Source organism: Micromys minutus (genome assembly GCF_963924665.1).
Source record: "Micromys minutus genome assembly, chromosome: 25".
Classification (NCBI taxonomy): domain Eukaryota; kingdom Metazoa; phylum Chordata; class Mammalia; order Rodentia; family Muridae; genus Micromys; species Micromys minutus.
In genome coordinates, this window is record NC_137960.1 from 2,295,542 (window position 1) to 2,317,579 (window position 22,038).

Below are 22,038 nucleotides of genomic sequence, written 5' to 3' on the forward strand. Positions count from 1 at the left end.
TGATTCTCATGCGTCTCTTATTCTGAGCTCTAAAAGGTCCGCATATTTACGATTTTTCTATCACTTCCATTTCATGAACGGGGAAACGGAAGCTCAAACAGATTAGAGTTCTTTCCCAAGGTGCTTAGCTTCACTTTGGTTTCTGTGACAAACACCCTGACCAAAAGAAAGGGTTTCTTTGGCTCAGAATTCCAGACCATAGCCAGCAGCGAGGGAAGTCATCTCTAACGAAGGAACTCTTCACAGCCAGAGAAGGGCAGCCGGAAACCAGAGCTGTCGCTGCTCATTGGTGCCAGGCAGGCATTTCCGGCTTTGCTCAGCCAGCTCTCCCTCAGCTCAAGACGGCCTGCCCAGGGACCGGTGCTGTTCTCCAGGCTGGACTCTCCTACATCAACAGCCAAGTCTCCAACACCCCCAACAGACATGCCTACAGGGCAACCTGCCCTGAGACTCTTCCCGGGTGCCTTAGCTGTTGCGGTGACGAAGCAGCCGGAAGCCCCTTAGGGAAGGGGAGAGTCTGTGGTTTGTGGCTCTAGAGGGATAGCCTACTACGGTGATGGTGCGTGAGGCATGGCGGGAGGCTGTCAGAGCAGGAAACAGTGAGATGACATCACTGTCCCTAAAAGGGAGCAGAGAGCAAACTGGACAGGAAGCAAATCTCCAAACGCTCAGCACCCACCCTCGCTGACAACTTCCTCCAGAGAGTGACATACTTCCCCAAAGAGTGTCATCCACCGGGGACCAAATATTCAAATACTCGGGCCCATGGGTGATGTTTCCCTTTTAAAACACCACACCAGGTAATTTTAGGTAGTGGCAAGTCGGCTTTAAAAACTTTTTTTAAAGAAAGATTTAGATTTTTATTTTCTGCCTATGAACATCTTGTCTGCATGTTTATACGTGCACCACACACGAGCCTGGTGCCTGTGGAGGTCAGAAAAGGGTATCGGATCCTCTGACTTGGAGTTAAAAGTGACTGTGAGCTGGCATGTGGGTACTGGGTGCGAATCCAGCTCAGGTCCTCTGCAACAGCAACAAGTGATTTTAACAAAGCTACCTCTCCCACCTGAAAGTTGGCATTTGAAAGTAACCACCACACAGGGTCACACACTGTTGGAGCTGGTGTTTGGGTCTAGGCCTAGAGTCTGAATTCTGAACACAATTATATCTCCTGTCCAGAATCTCGAACTCCAGCCATACTGGCTTTCAGAAGCTGCAAATCCAGTACATTCTCTGCCCCCCACCCCATGACAGCTGTCATTCACGGCTTTAGGGAGAGGTTTCTGTGGCGAGCCCCCCCCCCCCCCCCGCAGGGTTTCTTTCTGGAGGGTTCTTGGAAGGGTGCTACTTCTATGACCTGCTTCTGGGCCTGGAGCCTTTGGCCAAGCATACAGAGGCCCCTGACCTCCTTTTCTTGGTCCTGCCAGCCCAGGGTACAGGGAGTTCCTGCTTTCCCACAAGCTAACAAGAGTTAACTGAAGAGTCTCCCTAAGTTGGGAGGCAGCCTCTCCAGTAGGCCAAGTCACACGGGGTGGGGCGGGGCTTAATCTGACCTCCTTTCTGCTCCACCCACTCATTTCTCATCCTCTAGACCAGGAGTTCCCCAGCTACATATCTCATAGGGTTTGCGTCTTTGACCTGGCACAGAGCCTAGGTTCACAGACCATGAATAGGGAGTCTGTTGGAGAAATGAGCTCCTGCCACAGGGAATTAGATACTGTTCAGTTCACTGGTGCTGTGAGGACCGGGCTTGGAACAGTCCCATGCTAGGAAACAGAAACTTAGCCGTTCCTGGAAACAGCAGGTACTTTCCAGCGCTGGCCCGAGTGCTGCCACAGCTTTCCACACCCAGCCTGGCAGCGAGCACAGTGGCGGAGTGAGAATTCACAACAGTCTCACACCCACCTCCTACGGCAGAGAGAAGCCTTAGCCAGGGTCCTTTATACTCCCACAAAATAGCCCTTTTATAAGAGGCTATAAGAATTCTTTTGTCTCCCACCTTACGATTGCTGTAGCCCATGGAAGATGGGCGGTGAGGAGTCTCTGGTATCCTTTTCTTGAGACCTGGGAGAGCATCTTAAAAATCATTTGGCTGGGGCTGGAGAGGTGGCTCAGTGGTTAAGCGCACCCTCTGCTCTTCCAGAGGTCCTGGGTTCAATTCCCTGTACCTGCACAGTCACAACTGTAACTCCAGTCCCAGGGGGATCTGGCGTCCTCTTCTGGCCCACATAGGCACTGTGCTCACATGGTACACAGACACACCTAGGCAAGTGTCAGGGATGGGTAATGAATGTTTTCTGTAGTCTGACGACCTGAGCTCACTCCCCCTGGACCCACATACGAGAAGGAGAGGAACAGCTGCCACAAGTTGTCCTCTGACCTTCAGATGTGCAAGCAGAGCCACAAGTGCTGTCTCTGTTTCTCTCCCCCCTCACATAGAATAAAATAAAATAAAATAAAAGACAATATAATGGCCAAGTCTTCACAGATATAGAAACATCTGGAAGTCACTCCTTCTGGTTATACAGCTGGGACAAACAGGAGCCTGGGGCAGTGAGGTGAGGTGGGGTAGGGTGTAGGGTGTGTGTTGTGGCTGGGTCCTCTGGAAGAGCAGCCAGTGCCCCTAACCACTGAGCCACCTCTCCACCCCCTGTTATATTATTTTTTTAAGATGCTCTCCCAGGTTTCAAAAACAACAAATGTCGGTGCTGGGATGGCAGGTGAGGTAGGCTGCCTTTCACTCTTAGCAAGCTCTGTAGATTTCTCTGGGACATCTAGACAGTCCCCCCGTCTGTCCGTGAGAACAGCATCGAGCTTCAGGTCCTCAGTGCTTGGCACTCTGGGATGACTTTTCACCTCGAGGTCACACGTCACAGGCTTCAGTGATCCCCAGGAGCAAATGTGGAGTCCTCAGGTTTGGAACCCTTATCCTGGTGCCGAATGAGCTCGGGCCATGAGGTGTGAGTCTGGTGCCATCTGGTGGCATATAAAACACTGGCTCATTTTGGGGACTCAAGAGCCTCACTAAATATACCCAGGAGTAAATACCCTCCCTGGGTGCTTCCTGGGTGCTATGTCTGCACCCCGGCTGGGCGCACATAGTCTTACTTTATTTAATATAACTCATGTGGCAGGTGTTACTATCCCAATCCTGAGCATGATAACACAAGTTCAAAGACAGTCACCACCCTGACAGGGTCTCAGCGTGGGCAAGGTGGACTTTGTCTTGGAAACAAAAGTCTTCGAACACCTGCAAACATTTATTTTTGTATTATTTTAAAATGTATAAACTTGCAACATTTTAACATAGTTGAAAATTCAAAAGGCAAGGAGGAGCGGCTCGCTGGCTGGAAGATCCGGTTCTGAGCTTTAGGCTCGTCATTCTGGAGAGATTCAATCTACACTTAGGTGAATATGTGGCCCTGCTTAGGTTTTGTCAACAACACAGTGAAGGCTGCCTGGGAAGAGGGAACCTCAGCTGAGAAAATGTCTCCACCAGACTGGCCTTGAGCAAGCCTGTGGTGTATCTTAATTCATGATTGATGTGAGAGGGCCCAGCTCACCGTGGGAGGTGGTCCATGGTTATGTTAGTTAGAAGAAATCATCAGAGCAAACCACGGTGAGCAAGCGAGCAGGCAGCATTCCTCCACCGCTTCTACTTCAGTCCCTTCCTCTAGGTTCCTGCTTTGAGTTCCTGCCGTGGCTTCCCTAAGAGATGGACATTCAATGGAGATTTCTAAGCCAGATAACACTTTTATTTTGGCTCTGGTATTTATTGTAGCAACAGAAAACTGTGATGTAAGCAGTGATAAGAAAGTGTATATATTCCTGCTTCACATTTTCCCAAATAACAGCTCGAAACTTCTGCTCTGAAAGCACATAGCTATGTGAGGCCCTATTTCATGGGCGTGCCTGTCAGCGGTGCAATGACCATTGCACTGGTGAACTCCCATGTGCTGCTTAAGCTCATTGGAAGTGGACTCTGGGAGCAAGGAGGCCCCTCCTTTGTCTCCTCCAAAACTCCTGTCCACAGGTCAGGCTGGCCTCCAGGCCTGCCACAGGGAGGAAGAAAAATGGCAAATAGGTAAGGATATTAGAGACACAGTGTCCTCAAGAACATCAGAAGGTGAGTCATTTCCAACCATGTTTCTCTATTGCTCATCACATAAGGTAAAGATGCCTGACGTGGGGCTGGGAAGTTGGAGGCTCTTCCAGGGAGAGTGTGGACCCTCCACCCTGAGCTCTCTTGACCCAGACTTCCAGATGGCTCCTCACTGCACTTCCCTTTGCTTGCTCTCTCTGCTGTGTGTTCTGAGCCTTCTGCCATGGCCTGACGTGGAAACCTAAGAACTGGAAAGTCGGTTGTGTTGGATGGTATTTTTCTGGGGCAAACAAGTGAGGGAACGTTTCATTAGTGTGGACACGGGAGTGAAAGGCTAAATCAGACTCATGAAGAAACATTTCGCTGAAGCCAAAACAGGAGAGAGGATGTTCTGCTAACACAAGCACATGAAAGGACACATGATGAAGGGTTCATTGCTAATAACATGCATGTATTGGTCCAACTTACATTGTGTAGTTGATCTGCATTTGTTGGGACTCTGAAGAAATGCACCAAAAAAACTTCTGGTGGTGTGCTGCAGTTTCTGGCTGCTTCCAAGGACTCGGGCTGTTTGGAAGAGTGATGTCAGCTGAGACAGAGGCTTTGCTGAGGCAGGACATGGGGGATAAATAGGTCTCACAGTGACAGAGGCTGAGCTTAGAGAGTGAGCTGTTCCACACTTACTGATCTCCAGTCTTTGCTGACCTTTGCTTCCCTGAGAGAGACACAGCCAAGAACTTCTCCTGGTTCCTCCTGGTTCCCCTTGACTGTCCGAACTGGACTGCTGATATACCTGTGAAGTGTTTGTGAATGGCTCGAGCCGCCGCTGAGCTGTGAACTGAATTGCCGATTTCCAGACAACACAGACAGGAGTTGCTCCAAAGAACCTTTCTAAACGGATCCACTTCCCCTGTATTCTTTCTTTCCACTACCTCTGGTGGGTGGTGGGCTACAAGGGAGGTTAAAGTGTTTGAGGACCATCACCAAAAATAGGATTTGAAAGTGAACTAAAGTTGCAATGACCTGCTGCGTCACTCCGTCTGCTCCTGGCTGTTTATTTGTTCTATTTATTTTGCTTGCTATATGTTTAGCTTGCTATATGTTTGGCTTGCTATATGTTTAATAGACGCCTTCATTCTGAGCCAAAGTACAGATTTCATCATCGTCTTCTGGGCCGCAGAGAACCAGCAGGGAGCTGGCTGATGTCAGTACAAATCTTTGGCCATTGTTGCCAATGTCTTATTTAGATGCTAAAACGCATGTGTACAAACATATTAACAGGACAAAGTTCCACAAATAATATACACATCATTAAGTTATCTTGGTAGGTATACTTTGCTTTGTGCATGTGTGTGTGTGTGTGTGTGTATTTGTGTGTTTGTGTGTCAGGAGCCATAATGGAATAAGCTAATAACTAGCAGGTGATTATCCTGAGATGCCCAGCCTCAGATTATTATATTATTCAGCACGACTGTAAGGGATTCGTTTTAGAAAAGATTCCTGCTATTAATATGCTTTTCCCGTTATTATTAAACATATGTAACAATCATTAAGTTATAGCACACACCTTTGGAGCAGATCTCTCCAGATCTATGAAGATGTACTCTCTTGTAGTGATGCTATATAGACATATAAATGACTTCTTAAGTCTTAATGATGATCCTATCAGAATTCCTAAACTTATAACTGATTATTAAGCTCTTTTACAGTGAGACTGCCATTAAGTCATTTTGATAGCCAAAACTGCAGTGAGAACTGTGCCAGTCTCCCAAGTGACACCAGTTAATTACGCGTTCATAGTAACCAGACTTTCTCCTTCTCAGAGAACATCCTAAGAGGTTGTAAAACAATTAACCAAAGGTCATAAAAAGGGAACCAATGACTTATTATAGGTGCTAGAACAGAGGATAAAATATTGACTAGGTGTATCTACACAAAAACTCACTAATAACCTAGTTACAGTTTTAAACCTTCAGTGAACCTGTGGAGCTGAGACGGGTGATGGATGTTTAGCCAGATAATCACTCCTAATGGATATGTGTGTAAAAATTCTCTGTGGTAAACTTCTATTTCAGTTTATGATTTGACTTTTGGTGTGAACTTGGGATGAACTTTGTAACACGTGATCATGTGTTCTGGAAGATGTATAAGTACTGAGGACAAAGAGAGGGAAAAAATTCCACAATTCCATTTCTACTTAGGATCCCCTTCCATTTCCCATTCCCATTCCACTCCTCTCCATCCCTTTCTCCCTTAGAAGAACTTTTACTTTTAGAAACCTTTTTTCTCTTTCCCCACTTAGGATCTTTCTGCTTTCCCTTTAGATAGCTTTCATAGGACACTTTTACTACTTAGTAATGAACATTATAATCACTTTTCTAAGTGTCCCTTTTCTTCCTGAGACTTCCTACTAGCAGACTAAAAGTTACAGCCTAGCAGTTTCAATTAGATAGTACAAAGTCTACTTAATCCCTTGCTGTTTTAGGAAGAGATGATAAGAGGCAGAGACTGTAGTTTATGGCCTCAAAAGATCACAGAAGGCAGGTTAGCTACAGTAGCATAGTGACTTAGACGTAGATAGTAAACTTTTATTATACAGAAACCCTAAATATCTCGTAAGACCAAGTCTCACCCCTGAATCCTGTAAGACCAACTCTTACCCTCCGCCAATGCTCTTCCTCCTCCACTGCCTCAAGAAGAACCAACAAGAAAGTAGAAGAAACCTTCCATGCCAGGGTTGGCCCCCAGCATTTGTGTGTGTGTGTGTGTGTGTGTGTGTGTGTGTGTGTATGTGTGTGTGTGTATGTATGTGTGTGTGTTTGTGTGTGTGTGTGTGTGTATGTGTGTGCTTGACAGTTCTGCCAGCTAGTATATACTATAGTCTCCCATCCTGCCATCTTTCTGACTTGGCCCCCAGTGCTTCCTTACATTCGGTCCTTATGAGCGTATTTGCACAGTTTTATTGTTTTGAGAATTCTGTCTTCCTGTCTGTCTTTCTGTCTTAGTTGTCCTCCCTCCTCTCCTTGCTTGGCATACAAGACACCGAACAGCCCGTCTTCTGCTTTTGCTGACAAGCCTGCCATAGACCCCCCTTTAAGCCACAATCCACAGAACCATCCTCTTTGCTCAGCAATCCTGCTGTCATTGTCAGCCACGGTCTGTTGGTCAGATAATCAGGGACCCTACTAAGTGAGGGCAGCAGAGTACACAATAAACAGCCTACTTTGTTCTAGGACCTCATACTCTGTAGACTTTCCTCTCCTGATCCTCTTCCATTCTCCCACACTTAAACCACCAACACTGATTCTCCAGGCAACCAGTTCCTGACTTTTACAACACAGTGTAATCAAAGTATTCTGCCTAGCAACAAATGATGCAAACTCTTCACTCTTGATTGGTTAACAGTCTGAAGAGGGTTCCAATCTCAGGGAGGCTGCATAATTATCAATACTTAGTGATTTTATTTCCAGTTGTGTGGGAGACAGCTCCATTCTAAAGAGGTGTATCTGTCTCTTTACTGCCCCTTTGTTCCCTCTAGAATGGGTGCTGGGAGGGCCCCCTGGGTGGTGGCTCTGCTAGTGAACCTCATGAAGCTGGATTCCTTCATGGTTGAAGGCAGAGACTCCCCAGGTAAGAACAGAGGGGTTTGTTTCTGGGTGTGTTTTCTAGAATCTGCATGGGGCTACCCCCCCCACGGATCACAGTCTCAGACTGGAATGGCTCCTAGAGTCCCCTCTTTGACCAGGAAGCTCTCATGCCCGCCTCAGCACCCGTGATGAACTAACTAACTGTCTGGGAAGGTCTTCCCACACCCGAGACACAGATACCAGGTGGGGGAGGAAGGAAGGAGACATTTTCCCCTGGTGGGTTCCTTAGGCATCAACATCAGATACCAGAACCTTGAAAGTTGGAGTCAGAGAGCAGCTGAGCCTCCTATACAAGCTTCTTCTCTTGTTCTGGTCGGATTGGAAACAACATCTCCCGTCAACTATTAAGTTCCTGGTCAGCGTTCAGCACTGTAATGAGGAGTTTTGAGGTGTAAGGGAAGTTAAGGACTCAGACAAGTTGAGTATAGCCTGGGCGAGGGGTGGACAGGCTATGCAGATGCCAGCGTTGTTAGACCACGAAAACACAAGGTTGTGAGCAGAAAACAGGATGTGATATGTGCTAAGAAAAGACTCCTCCCTAATGTCAGAGTCTCATTAAATACAGAAGAGGAACAAGCCTGGGGAGGGACATCGTTTTTCTCTGAGAACAAAAACCGCTCTGATTTTATCATGACCACTTGACTAGGGGGAAAATCAGCATGGAGTTTTAATGGTGATGAAAGCCCCACACACTCTTTCTTTAGCTTGTAAAGAGGGGACAGAGAAGGGTGGACACTCAGAGACTGGAGGCTGGCACCTCATCTGAACTCAGTGACTCTCAGAGGGCCTGGGTGGTCGTGGAAGCCATTCTTAGGTGATGCTGAACATCCCTGGAGGAGACATCTCAGCAGACCCATAGCTCAAGCCCACAAGCCGTTGTCCTTCAAGTCCCAGTGTAGCTGCTTTATGGAGGTTGGCCTGCTCTGTCATTCTCAAGCACAGAACTGAGTCACAGCACGCCATCGTTACAAGAAGTCTTTCACTCCCCATCCCACCTATTTCTCTTCTTTCCTCTCCATGAATACCATTCCACGTGTGTCTTCAACATGAGTGTAGTGTTCAGAAACATAAAACGGGCTGCAAGATGGCTCAGTGGTTAAAGTCACTTGCTGCCAAACATGACAACCCGAGTTTAAACCCCAGGACCCCACAAGCTGGATTAGGGGTGAGAGGGAATAGCAGGGGAGGGGGAGGGAAGAGGGACAGGGAGGATGGGATGGGGAAGAGGGAGGACACAGGGACTCTGGGGGAACAGGGACAGGGATGAAGGGAGCCAGGAATGGGGGAGCAGACAGGGGAGCGAGGCTGGGGAGACAGGGTGGGGGAGGGGGAAATGATAGGGAAGGAGAACAGGGGATTAGGGACAAGGGTGGGGGAGATGGGGGTGGGGGATGACATGGGGACTGGGGGGGACTGGGCTGAGGGGTGGCACACAGGACAGAACAGGACAAACTCACTCCTGATAACTATTTTCCCTGCTCACATTTTAAACAAATGCCAATAAGTATTAAATACCATCCTGTGACTTTGTCTCTTAATGTCGTGCTTTTGAGCACACGGCTTCTGACTTATTGTCAGGCACAGGCTTTCCCAGAGGTACATCTGGCTCCTAATTCTTTTATGGTTTCCAGAGGACTTTGTGATCCAGGCAAAGGCAGACTGTTACTTCACCAATGGTACAGAAAAGGTACGCTTCCTGGTCAGGTTCATCTTCAACCTGGAGGAGTATTTACATTTCGACAGTGACCTGGGGTTGTTCGTGGCGCTGACAGATCTGGGGGGACCTGATGCTGACCAGTGGAACAAACGCCCGGACCTCCTGGAGACAAGTAGAGCCGCTGTGAACATGGTCTGCAGGCAAAAGTACAGGCTGGGGGCCCCCTTCACCGTGGAGAGAAATGGTGGGTGAAAGTGAAGGCTTCTCCGGGAGAGCCTTATAGTAGGCATTTAAGAGGTTTTAAATTACATCAACCGTCTGTCTGTCTGTCTGTCTGTCTATTATATACGTGTGTATGTTCTGTGCATGCCACAGTGCACACATGGAGGTCAGGGGACAATTTGAGGCAGTTGGTTCTCTCCTTCCATCCTGAGGATCCTCAGGTCATCAGGCTTGGGGGCCTGTGACTATGCTCTATCCTGAGCTGTGAATTGTTGGCTTCGGTCTTTAAAACCTCCTTTAATAAGGGCTTGTAAATGCTTCAACCTGCCTCCTAGCCCATCACACAGCAGAGGTAGTGGAAAGGAAAGGTTAATAGGAAACGGGTTGTAGACCTGCTTAGAAATAGTTCTTTGGGATGATTTCAATCTTTGTTGTCAGCAATCCAGTCCTCCAGGAAAACACCAACACGAATCAGCAGCTGCAGTCCACGCCACTTGGCAATCACCACTCAGGAATCAGCAATGGCAGTTAGATCTGGGAGAAACCCGATTGCAAGACTCCGCCAATCGGCCGGAGTCTGCAGAAATAGGAAGAAGCAGCCGGAATATCACAAAACGTTCTTTGGAAAGTTACTCTCCATGAAGCCATGGCAAGGGAAGATAAGACATGTGACACAAGACAAACCAGTGCAAGAGTGTCCTCAGTGAGGCAGAGCGAGGCGAACCAATGTCAGAGCCCCTCCCACTGTCTGTGGCCATATTTATATTCTTTCCAAAAATCATGCTTTCTCTCACTTGTCTGCCTCAGCAAGACATCTGACATAACCAAGCTTCCACTTCAGGGAGCCTCGGAGCTCTCAGGTCTTTGAGAACTGTGTACCCTTGAACACAGTGGGTGACTGGGGGTGACCTGGCAGAGTCTAAATCCTCCTTGTGGCCATCCACACTTGCTTCTCAGTCTAGAAGGCTTAGGTACCCCACACTTCCAGCTTCTGTGTGGTCTGGGAGACGCCTCGGGGTGCTCACAGTCCCTATAGACATCCTGTCCTCCTGTGCCTTTTGTTTCCTGCCAGTGCCTCCAGAGGTGACAGTGTACCCAGAGAAGACCCCATTGCTGCAGCAGCACAACCTGCTGCTCTGCTCAGTGACAGGCTTCTACCCTGGGGACATAAGTGTCAGGTGGTTCCGGAATGGACAGGAGGAGCGGTCTGGGGTTGTATCCACCGGCCTTGTTAGGAACGGAGACTGGACCTTCCAGACGACGGTAATGCTGGAAATGACCCCAGAGCTTGGAGATGTCTACAGCTGCCTTGTGGAGCACCCCGGCCTCCCCAGACCTGTTTCTGTGGCATGGAGTGAGCTTCATTTAGTTTTCTGTATTTCTGGGCCTTGGGCAGTATGGGCTGCCACTTCTGTGTGCATCTCATGTCGATGACAAGACAAGTCCCCCTGGAATAATAATCCTAGTACCAAGAGATAGAGAAGGAGGGCTGTTAACCCACGACTTGCCTCTAACCCTGGGACCTAGTGTCCTTTAGCCTTTTGATCTTTAGGAACACTGTCATGGGCTGTAAGTTGGGGATAGGCCTGGAGAAGTGGCTTAGCTGGTGAATGGCTTGTCATGTAAGTGTGAGGTCCTGAGATTGGTCCCCAGAGTCTATGTAAAAAAATCCAGGTGCTCTGGTCCCTGCTTATAGTCCCAGGGCCTGGGGTGTGGAGACATGAGCCTACGTAGTGAGTTCTAGGTCAGTGGGGGACATTGAACTATAGCAAGAATAGCAAAGGAGGGACACACACACACACACACACACACACACACACACACATACACACACACAATCAGTGACAGATTGGAAGCAACTGCATTTCTAGATCGAACTCTTCCCTGAGTAGTATTGGGCTTTGGGGTTTTCAGAAGCTGTGGCCAGTACTGGGAGCATCACATTGACTTCAAGTCTCGTTTTCCCATAGCGGCTCAGTCTGAATACTCCTGGAAAAAGATGCTGAGTGGAGCTGCAGCATTCCTGCTTGGGCTAATCGTCTTCCTGGTGGGGGCTGTGACCCATCTCAAGGCTCAGAAAGGTAGCAGGCCTCTGAAGGGAGCCGTCCCACCCGCCCGTGCTTCACTTGCTTTACTGTAAAGATCTGAGGGAGAGAGGGAAGGCTGGCGGTGCTCAGGCGGCATCCCCGTGACAGGGTTTCCTGAAGCCAGGGGTAAGCAGAGACAAGTGCTGACACCCAGGGCCTCAGCCTCTCCTGGGAAAACCACACTTGATCCTCACTGGGGATCCCATTCTCTCTTTTCAGCATCTATGGAGACTCTGCCTGGCAATGAGGTAAGCACTCTGGTTCTCTGTCTGGCAAACCGTGGCCTTGTTCTTTAGCCAAAGCGAGCATCATGGAGTAGGGGAGGCGATTGTCTCCTAAATGTCTGGAATTGGAGAGAAGTCTCCCGAGACCCTCCCATTCTTCCTTCGGGCCTCACTCTTCTCCCACCTCACCCCTGGTAAGATCCCAGTGGAAGCCTGAAGAAGCGTGAACAGGCTGGGGACCCGGGCTGGGTAAAGCATGCTGGCTCTTCAGCCTGTGAGATGTGGTCAAGGACCTTCCCCTCTGTACCTCAGTTCTCCCTCAAAACTTCCTTAGGACCTAATTCATTCCAGATGCAAGTTGCTCTGGTCTCTGTGGCCCAAGCCTAACCATGTGACTGGGGAACCCCAGTCATCCTGCCTTCCAACCACAGCGCCTACTCTTCCATAAAAAAATCCTTATTGTAAAAATAAAACAGTCACAGGTAACCACAATGTATAACTATAATTCAATGACTTATTCAAGGCACAAGACAGTGGTAGTCTCTGTGGAATTACTCATGCGCCTCAGAAAACACACCCACAGCACACACTGTCCATGTGGGTGATTGGATGACTTCTCCCATCGAGCACCCATTTCTGTATACAATAATCCATGGTCTTTCTTGTCTCCCAGACTTACTGATGTTTGACCTCATCCTTCCTTTCTGTTAGGATTAAAGCTGCCAAGAAACCACAGCCTCCAAGGTGAAGAGTCCCTACCCTCAGATTTTGTTGCCTGCACATGCACGGTGCCATTGGACACACTCTTTTGCGCTTTATGTTTTCTGTGAGTTAGCACCTGAGGCAGACATGGGGGTGGGACTCTGGTTTTGGAGTCTGGAGGAGGTCATGACCTTTTCTGGAGTCACAGTGTCTCTCCTTGTTTCTCTTTTCATGATGTTACAACAAGCATTGATGTTAACTGCCCAGGTCTGCTAATTTACGGGGGGGATTGCTACACTGTGATTGCGTTTCTAGGATTCTTTGTTTATGTATCACATGTTGTTGGCCCTGCTCACTGTTACCTGCACTAGAAGTTCAAAGTAGGTGATGGCAAAGCTGGCATCTTGCAGTGATCCCAGCCTGCAAGGTACCCCCACTGTGTCCACTGCTGCAGGATTCTCAACAAAGCACCAGTTTCACGTAAGAGTGACTTTAGTGGAGCAATGAGTTCACTGGTTTTGCTAAGTCTTGACACCGGGGTAACTGATTTGACAGGATTGAGATTGTTAACGCTGTATGCAGCTGGGAAGGCTGTAGTAAAAACTGGGCTGCGAGTGAAACTTAGCATGCCTCCTTCAGTACAGCATCCTTTGTCTTGGTAGAAAATATTTGTTATTAATTTTTTATTGTTTGAGAATTTTGTACATGTGTATTATTTGTTTTGATCAACTCCACCCCATTCCCTCTCCTCATTTCTCCTCTCCCCTGACCACATTTGCCTCTCAACTTCATATGCATTTTTGCTTTAATTCAATGTAGTTTTGCCTGTATTATGTGGGGGCGGGTCCATCTTCGGGAGTGTAGGTGGCCTCTCAGGAGCCACATCCTTGAAACATGGAGTTTCCCTCTGCGTCAACCGTCAACTGCTTGCCAATAGCTCCTCAGCTAAGGGTGACACTTCCAAATCCTGACCCACCCATGCTGGGACTTTGGAATGCTTGATCTTGGTCATTTGATGCCCCCTTCTGGTGTGTCTGAAGACAGCGACAGTGTACTCACACAATACAATAAATACATCTTTAAAAAAAGAAAAGAAATGTTCTAAATGACTTTTACCTAGTTTTAAAATTAATTACAGTTTAGTTGGTGGGAGATTTCTTGGTCTATTTTCATTGTCTGAAGGGATATTATTGTGTTTTAAATGGTCTCAACATTAACTGTTTGAATAGATAAAGCCTGATTCACTCTCTGTTGCTTATTTTTAATGTAAAATTGTTTTTATTTCCTTTTCTGAGATAGTGTGCTGACACACTTGTGCTCTGGCAGGGAGCCCATGAGATGGTGGCTCCCCACCAGGGACACCCGGCTGCTCCCATCCACACTTCGGCTTTTCCGTTCCACTCTTCCTGGGTTAGTTTTGGTTATGTTCCCCACAGTTTTCCCTATTTAGATGGTTATTTCTGAAGATTTTTTTCTAAAAGTTTTATGACTTTGTTTTATAACTGAGTCCATAACCTTTAAGTTAATTTTTAAATATAAAATGGAATATTGTTTGCATGTAGATGTGTGTGTGTGTGAGAGAGTGTGTGTGTGTGTGAGAGTGTGTGTGAGTGTGTGTGAGTGTGTGTGTGAGTGTGTGTGAGTGTGTGTGTGAGTGTGTGTGAGTGTATGTGTATGTGAGTGTGTGTGTGTGAGTGTGTGTGTGAGTGTATGTGTGTGTGTGAGAGAGAGAGAGCATGTGTGTGTGTGAGAGAGAGAGAGAGAGAGACAGAGAGAGTCATCTTTATTTTGATATAAGTCTTAACATTGGGCAGATTGACTTCGTCTCTTCATTCCTTTTCAAGATAGTGTTACATCCTTGATTTCCACATCCTTGTCCTCTGTGACAACGGTGATGAGTTTGAAGAGTGTCCCCGTCTTTACTCGGCTAACTGCTCTAGCTCATAAACAACATATTTTTGTATTCATTTGTCATTTTGTTTATTGGTTAGATTTCATTTTGTTTTGTGTGTGAGGGTTTTGCCCGAGTGAATGTTTGTGCACTGTGTGTGTAATACCCGTAGATGTCAGAACAGGGTGACAGGGACCTGGAACTAGAGTTATAGTTCGTTGGGAGCCACCATGTGGGTTCTGGAATTGAACCTGGGTTCTGTGAAGAGCAGAGAGAGCTCTTAACTGCTGAGCCTTCGCTCCAGCCCCTTCAACTTATTTAGTGAGCCCTCTTAGACCCACACCTAAATATTTTATTTCTGGAACTAGTTGACAAAAGTATCAAAAATACATCAGTATGATTTCCTGCATCTTTCTTTTGTTTCCCTCCTCTTTTGGATTTTCCTAGACAGGGTCTCTCTGTAGAGCCATGGCTGTCCTTCAGCCTGGACGAACTTGCTTTATAAACCAGGCTGGCTTCAAACTCAGAGATCCTCCTGTCTCTGCCTCCTGAGTGCTGCGATTAAAGGTGTGTGCTACCATAGCCCAGCAATCTCCTGCATTTTTTTTCTCTCTCAGTGCTGAATGGAATCCAGAGACTTATAAATGCCCATGTTCCATCTTGAGCTACATCTCAAACCCTCTTGGACACTTTATTTGATTTAAAATTTGAAGTAGGGTTTCACTATGTTGACTACAGTGGGCTCAAGCCCACTTTGCAGCCCAGGCTGGCCTTGAACTTGGCATCTTCCTGCTCCACTTTACCAAGTAGCTGGACTCACAGGCCTGTGCCATCTGGCCCAGTGACTCATTCCCTCACCCACAGGATCACATTCTTGCAGGGAGGTCATCACAGCCCAGAAGGCATTGTGTATTCATGGCTGGTATAAAAAAATGCAATTTATTTTTATGCTTATCTTCTGTCATGTATAGGAGACTAAAGATGGAGATGATGTTTGGCAAGTCACCTCAACAATGAAGTACTCGTAGGTCACTTTGCAATATCCATCAGGAAAGGTCAATCCACAGCCACAGGCCAGCAAAGGTGGAGACTCAACCATCCTATTCTTCTTTTAGGTAATGTGAAATTCACAAGGAAACAATCTGGACTGAGCTACTGAAGCCATATCTCAATACTCTCTGTCTCTATCTCTGTCTCTTTGTCTCTGTTTTTCTCTGAAGTCTTACCATGTAGTCCTGGCTGTCCAGGAGCTCACAGAGATCCTGCTGTCTACATCTAAGAAGGGAATCTTCTGTGTCAAAGGAGACGCATGCCATTTCCCACACAGTCTTTGGGAACAATCAGTGGCCTTACTGGACCATAGCTGTCCAGGTCTTCATTTCTGTCTCCACCTCTTGTTGAGTTGTTGGCATAAAGGTGTTAGTGACCCACCTTCACCCCTGGTGTCTGAATGACTGTGGTGGCCCATTGCCCGCCACGTTCTCGTGGTAGCATTTGCTTCCTTACGTGTCGCAGGAGTTTATGACGTTTATTAGTCTCTCTAAAGAACCATCACTAGTTTAAACTCGGTTTTCTATTTGTCAGTTTTCCTTTATCTTCTTGTGCCTTCCTTAAGTTTAATTAACTTCCTTTTTTATCATGGATAAAAGGGCACATTACTAATTCTAGAAGCCTCTCCAGTGACAACATACATTTATAGGAACTAATGTCTCATTAAAGATTATTTTAACCTGATTCTGACCTTTTTGATGTGTTGTTCACCTAACCCTGTTATCAGTTTCTCTGCACCCTCAGGGCTTATGTTCTGAGGCAGACAAGGGACAGCGTAGGCGGAAGAATATGATGACGTTCGACAGCACATCCACAGGACGGCAGGTACTCAGCCCCAGCAGAGCCACACGGATCTGTGATAGAATCTGACTGAGAAGAGACTGGAGGGTCCTGGGCAGAGGAAACGGTCTTTGCAAAAATAACCTTTCCAGCCTGTTGTGTGCTCTGCACCCTTTAATCCCAGAATCCGGGAGGCAAAGGCAGGTGGACGGATCTGTGAGTCTGAGGACAGCATGTCTACGTGGTGAATCCCAGGACAGCCAGAGCCATCTCAAAATTAACCACACACACACACACACACACACACACACACACACACACACACCTATGCATATATATTCCGTTGTGAGCAGGCTCATTATGGAAGAATCTGTGGCCTTCCACACAGGTGCACTCTGTTCCACTGCTGCTGTGGGTCTGAATTGGGGAAACTGGGGAAGGGGAGGTCTTGGGGAAGCATTAATCTCGGGAGTGAAGTGATGGCGTCACTGGTGGAAACTCCGAGTATCATGGTTTAAAGAGAAAAGGGAACTGAGGAAAATTATTTCCAGAAACAGGAGTCATAAAATCAGACATCAACTTGGTTAATGAAATGGCACTGTGCCATGTTAACTCTAGAGGGCGACTTTGAGCAAAGAAATGAAGAAAGCCTTGGAGCCTGTTCTGGGTAGTAACAGAAAATAGAAACAAATGAACACAAAGCTATAGCTGTGATCCCTCAAATCCTATATTAACTGGTGCACATTGTCTCCAGACAAAGGATCAGAACAAGGGCAACAGCAGTGAGGACAGAGTGAATCTTTTTATGCTTTAACCGCATAAAAGAAAATCCAAATCAATGCTTAGGAACTCAGCAATTAAATGGATAGGAAACAAGAAGATTCAAGATGAGAGTTAAGTGAAGCCAGAGGAAAAGAAAATGACAGAATTGTAAATGAAAACTAAGTTGCGAACGGGTGATATGCCAAAATGTAATTATATAAAATATAATTATAATTGCAAAATGGCGCCAGAGTCAAGACAATGGCTGTGAAACAAAATTTCCCTTGATTGGGTTTCAAACAATGGAGACACATCACTCTCTCATGGTCATGGCAGAGGCCAGCCCTCCCACCACAGCGCGCAGCCAGCTCCTGGGTGTTTTTGGTTCTGCCCTGGGGAGTCTCAGGTCTGCAGATGGGAGCTTCATCTGTTTTCTTCCTCTCCCCCGGAGTTGAGAAGGTGATGTCCTCCTGTTGTTCTTCCTCCCCCAACCCCCAAATTTGCTGTTAGACCAAGCTTTCTTTAAAAATACTGTTTCTATTTTTCCACCAGTGTTGGCCATTGACTTTCTTAGGGTTACTGTTGCTGTAATGAAACACCGGACCAACCAGTTTGGGGAGAAAAGGGGTTATTTAGCTTATGCATCTACATCAGGGCTCATCAAAGGAAGTCAGGACAGGAACTCACACAGGGCAGGGACCTGGAGAAAGGAGCTGATGCAGAGGCCATGGAGGATGCTCCTCAAGGCTTGCTCAGACTGCTTTTTTATAGAACCCAGGACCACCAGCCAGGGGTGCAGGGGTGGCCCAACCTACAAAGATCTGGATCATCTCCCATCAATCATTAAGTAAGAAGATGCTTTACAGCCTGATCTTAGGAAGGTATTTCCTAAATTGAGGTTCCCCCCTCTCAGATCGCTCCAGCCCATGCCAAGTTAACACAAAATTAACCAGCACAGGAATCAAACTCCAGCCTTGTTCATGTGCTCTACCTAGGCAAACTCTATTGCTGGGCCACATTCACAGCAGCAAGATAATAGCAGGCTCGGTGGAGCTGCCTTTAGTCCTTGACCTTAGGGGCAGAGGCAGGCAGATCTAAGTTTGAAACCAGCCTGGTCTACAGAGAGAACTCCAGGACAGCCAAGGCTTCACAGAGAAATCAGGTTTCAAGGGGGGGAAAAAGAAAAGAAAAAAATATTGTGGGTGTTTAGTAGATGTTATATTTTCATGGGGAGACTGAAGGGCTGAGCCAAGAGAGCACCCTGAACGGAAACTGGAAGGCAGGTGGAGAGGACAAAGCCCACGCTTTCCTAACCTCCAGGGTCCTCACTGCCTCATGGTCAGAGACTCGAGTCCTATTTGGTCTTTTTTCATGTCCAACTGTGACAAAATGCTTTGCCCCATGACAGTCCCGGGGCAGTACAGCTTTGAGTGTGAGGCGGGCCACAGGCCAGCAGGTGGCCACCGTGAACTTCGTACAGTCAGGAAACCATTGGGGTCCTGTCTCTGGGTCACAGGTCTGGACTGGGAAAGGCCAGAGATCCTGTCCGGAGGGTGGCGGCCAAGAGCCTTCATCTCACCGAGTGCTCCGTCAGAGTCCCAGTGGGCGATGCCGCCCCGCCTGAGAGGAGGTTTGGATGCTAGAGAAGCAAAGAAGCGTGAGGCAGGAGCTTGAGTCCGCTTTAGCGTGACAGCGGACATGCTTCAAGTTACATGCTTCAAGCCGAAGCCGGAGAAAGGGCTGAAGAGATGGCCAAGGACTCTTGTTAGTGCGGAGAACCTGGGTTCACTTCAGCTCCACGCGGTGGCCCACAAACTCCTGTGACTCCAGCTCCAGGAGATCTTCTGGACTTCCCCAGGCATCCTTCCCTCCCTCCCTCCCTCCCTCCCTCTCTCCCTCCCTCCCTCTCTCCCTTTTTCCACCCACAGTGCACCGATAATAAATTAAATAGATATGTGGCTTACTGAAAGCAAGAACCCTTTCTACATTTAGTGTTAAGAAAATATGTCTACACTACTGTTTTATCGGGTAATTTAAACATCAATGCAGCCTGAATTACATCAAATGTTTTTTTGGGGGGGATATCTAAGGATTGATAAAATCGAAAGAATTCAAATCAAACAGTTGTCTGTGCTGGTTAGTTTTTTTGTCAACGTGATTCAAATTGAACTTACCTGGAAGAGGACAACTTGGTTGAGTAATTGCTGACTGATGGAATTGTGGGTGGTCCTGGGTTCAACGGGAGAGCAAATCACCAGGAACAAAGCAGTGTCCCTCCATGGCCTCTGCCTCAGGTCTTGCCTTCTGGCTCCTGACTTGAGTTCCTGCCCTGATTTCCTTCATGATGGATTGTAGTCTGGGAGGTGAAACACACCCTTTCCTTCTCAAATTGGTTTTGGCTAGAGTTGTATTACAGCCATGGAAAGAAAGCTAGAAATTTATTTGCTCACCTGAAATTAAATTAGAAGTTAATGTAACATACATCACCAAATATTTGTAAGTGAAAAACCAGGCTCCTTTTGAATAAGGCACAGGAGAAACCAGTAGAGGTATTTAAAAGTGGTTGTGCACACCTTCGATCCCAGCACTTTGGAGGCAGAGGTGGGAGGATCTGAGTCCAAGGCCAGCCTGGTCTACACAGAGAGCTCCAGGACAGCCTGGTCTACACAGTGAGTTCCAGGACAGCCAGGGCTACACAGAGAAACCCTGTTCTGAAAAAGAAAAGAAAAGAAAAGAAAGTAACAAAGGACACAAAATGTAATGCTGCAGCGTTTCCATCAACAGTGTACACAGGCCAGAAATGAAAAGAGGGCTCAGGCAAATGACCTAAAGATTTTATCTTTAGTATTAGAACAGGTAATATATTTTAAAAATTATTTTATTGAGTATTCTCTGTATTTATATTTCATGTTATTCCCTTCCCCCTGCTCCCACCCCCATTCCCTCTGCTTGCTTCAGTGAAGGTGCTCCTTCTCCCAACCCCCCTCTCCACCTCAGTCCTAGACATTCCCCTACACTGAGAAAACACGCCTTCACTGGATCAAAGGCCTCTCCTCCCACTGATGCCAGACAATGCTATTCTCTGCTACATATGCACCTGGAGTCATGGGTCTGTCTGTGTGCTCAATGGTTGGTGTTTTAGTCCATGGGAGTTCTGGAGGGTTTGGTTGGTTGATAATGTTGTTCTTCCCGTGAGGTTGCAAACCCTTTCAGCTCCTTCAGTCCTTTCTCTAGCTCTTTCATTTGGGCCTCCTTATTCAGTCCAATGGTTAGCTGCAAGCATCCTCAACTCTATCTGTTTGACTCTGGCAGAGCCCCTGAAGAGGCATCCATATCTGGTTCCTGCCAGTAAGCACTTCTTTGCATCAGCAATAGTGTTTGGGTTTAGTGGTTGAATATGGGGTGGATCCCCAGGTGAGGCAGTCTCTGGATGATCTTTTCTTCAATCCCTATTCCTCTATTTGACCTTGCATTTCCTCCTGTGAGCATTTTGTTCTCCCTTCTAAGAAGGACTGAGACTTCCACATTCTGGCCTTCCTTCTTTTTGAGCTTCATAAGGTCCGTGACTTGTTTCTTGGGTATTCAGAGCTTTTGGGGGTGAGTATTCGCTTCTCAGTGAGTGCATACCATGTGTGTAGAACAGATAATATTAATTTTAACCCAAATGAACAGAAGAAAGGAACACAAACGGCAGCATGAATCAATGTGGAAGTCTGAGACATCAGAGGCCCAGTCAGTGAGGTTTGGGAACCCTGGTGATACTGAGAGACAAAATATTATTCTGACAGGGGAAGAGGCAAGGCTGGGTAACGAGGACTTCCATGATGGCTGGCTTCTTCCTCCGACTTGAGCTTTTGTCTCCCAGTAGGGCCCCTGATGACGGAGTGGCTCACCAAGTTCAAGGCTGGATCAGGACATGTCACAAGAGAGTTGTGAACCAATCAACCAGCCTGTGTTCACACTGGCCACCCCTAAAGAGAGGAGGCAAATCTTCAGAGCTTTACAGCCCAGCCCTCAAGAAGAGCCTGGATTTTTGGCTTCGGGGTGCATCCCAGTCCTCCACACTCTGGGTGCAGAGTGTTTTTCTCCATGTGTCCTCTGTGTGTATGTTTTCTCACTCCCAATAAACACCTTCCTTTACCTGCCGATTCTGTGTGCCATGCATGAGATTTCCCCGCTGCTGTTACACTTCAGATTTTCTTGCCTTTTAATAATTCTTTAACTAACAGAGAAACTGAACCCAATTGTTTCAAGACCTCTAGACTGTATCAGACACACCAGGATAAAAGACAAACACAATAATATCAAGAACAAGAGTAGGGACATAATGATGTAGTACTTACATATGTATGGATAACAGTCTATGAAAACTTCATCTTTATACATTAGACCACTCGGATGAAACTAAAATGAAATGAAATTAAATTCAAAAGGCTGATGCCATGGCCACCCAAGATAACAGACTAAGAGAACATGGTCATGCCTCTAACAGTTAGGTTGAACTTGCATTTAAATCATTTCTACAGAGTCAGCTCTGGTTCATGTGTCTGCACTGACAAAGTGTACTAAGTATTTAAGGAAGACATGACATCAGTGTGAATGGAAGAGGAGTGTGTCCTGGTTAGTGTTTGAAGAAAGAAAGAAAAAAAGAAAGAAGAAAAATGAAAAAAAAAGAAAAACAAGAAAAACTATAGACAAATATCCCTTATAAGTATAAAATTTAAAAATACTATTAATGAAAGTTTAATAAACATCAGATAAATAAGTAAACCTGGACTGGTGACACATTCATGCAATCGCAGTCCTGGGGAGGCTGAAGATGGGAGTCTGAAGCCATTCTCAGAGCTCATACACTATAAACATGTGGTTGACTGGGTTTGGTCAGCTGCCCACCACTTGTCAGTCTCCTCTCTA

At 46.9% G+C, this 22,038-nt stretch overlaps 1 protein-coding gene across 1 annotated transcript; it reads left to right on the forward strand.

Moving 5' to 3' along the window:
* Positions 1 to 7,641: 7,641 nt before the first annotated feature.
* Positions 7,642 to 12,034, forward strand: LOC308436749 (HLA class II histocompatibility antigen, DO beta chain; the record flags this gene model as incomplete). The annotated part of the gene is made up of 5 exons (XM_080937724.1): positions 7,642 to 7,732; positions 9,381 to 9,650; positions 10,701 to 10,982; positions 11,599 to 11,709; positions 12,012 to 12,034. 5 exons carry the CDS (start codon positions 7,642 to 7,644, stop codon positions 12,032 to 12,034), a joined length of 777 nt encoding a protein of 258 aa, XP_080793850.1.
* Positions 12,035 to 22,038: the final 10,004 nt, after the last annotated feature.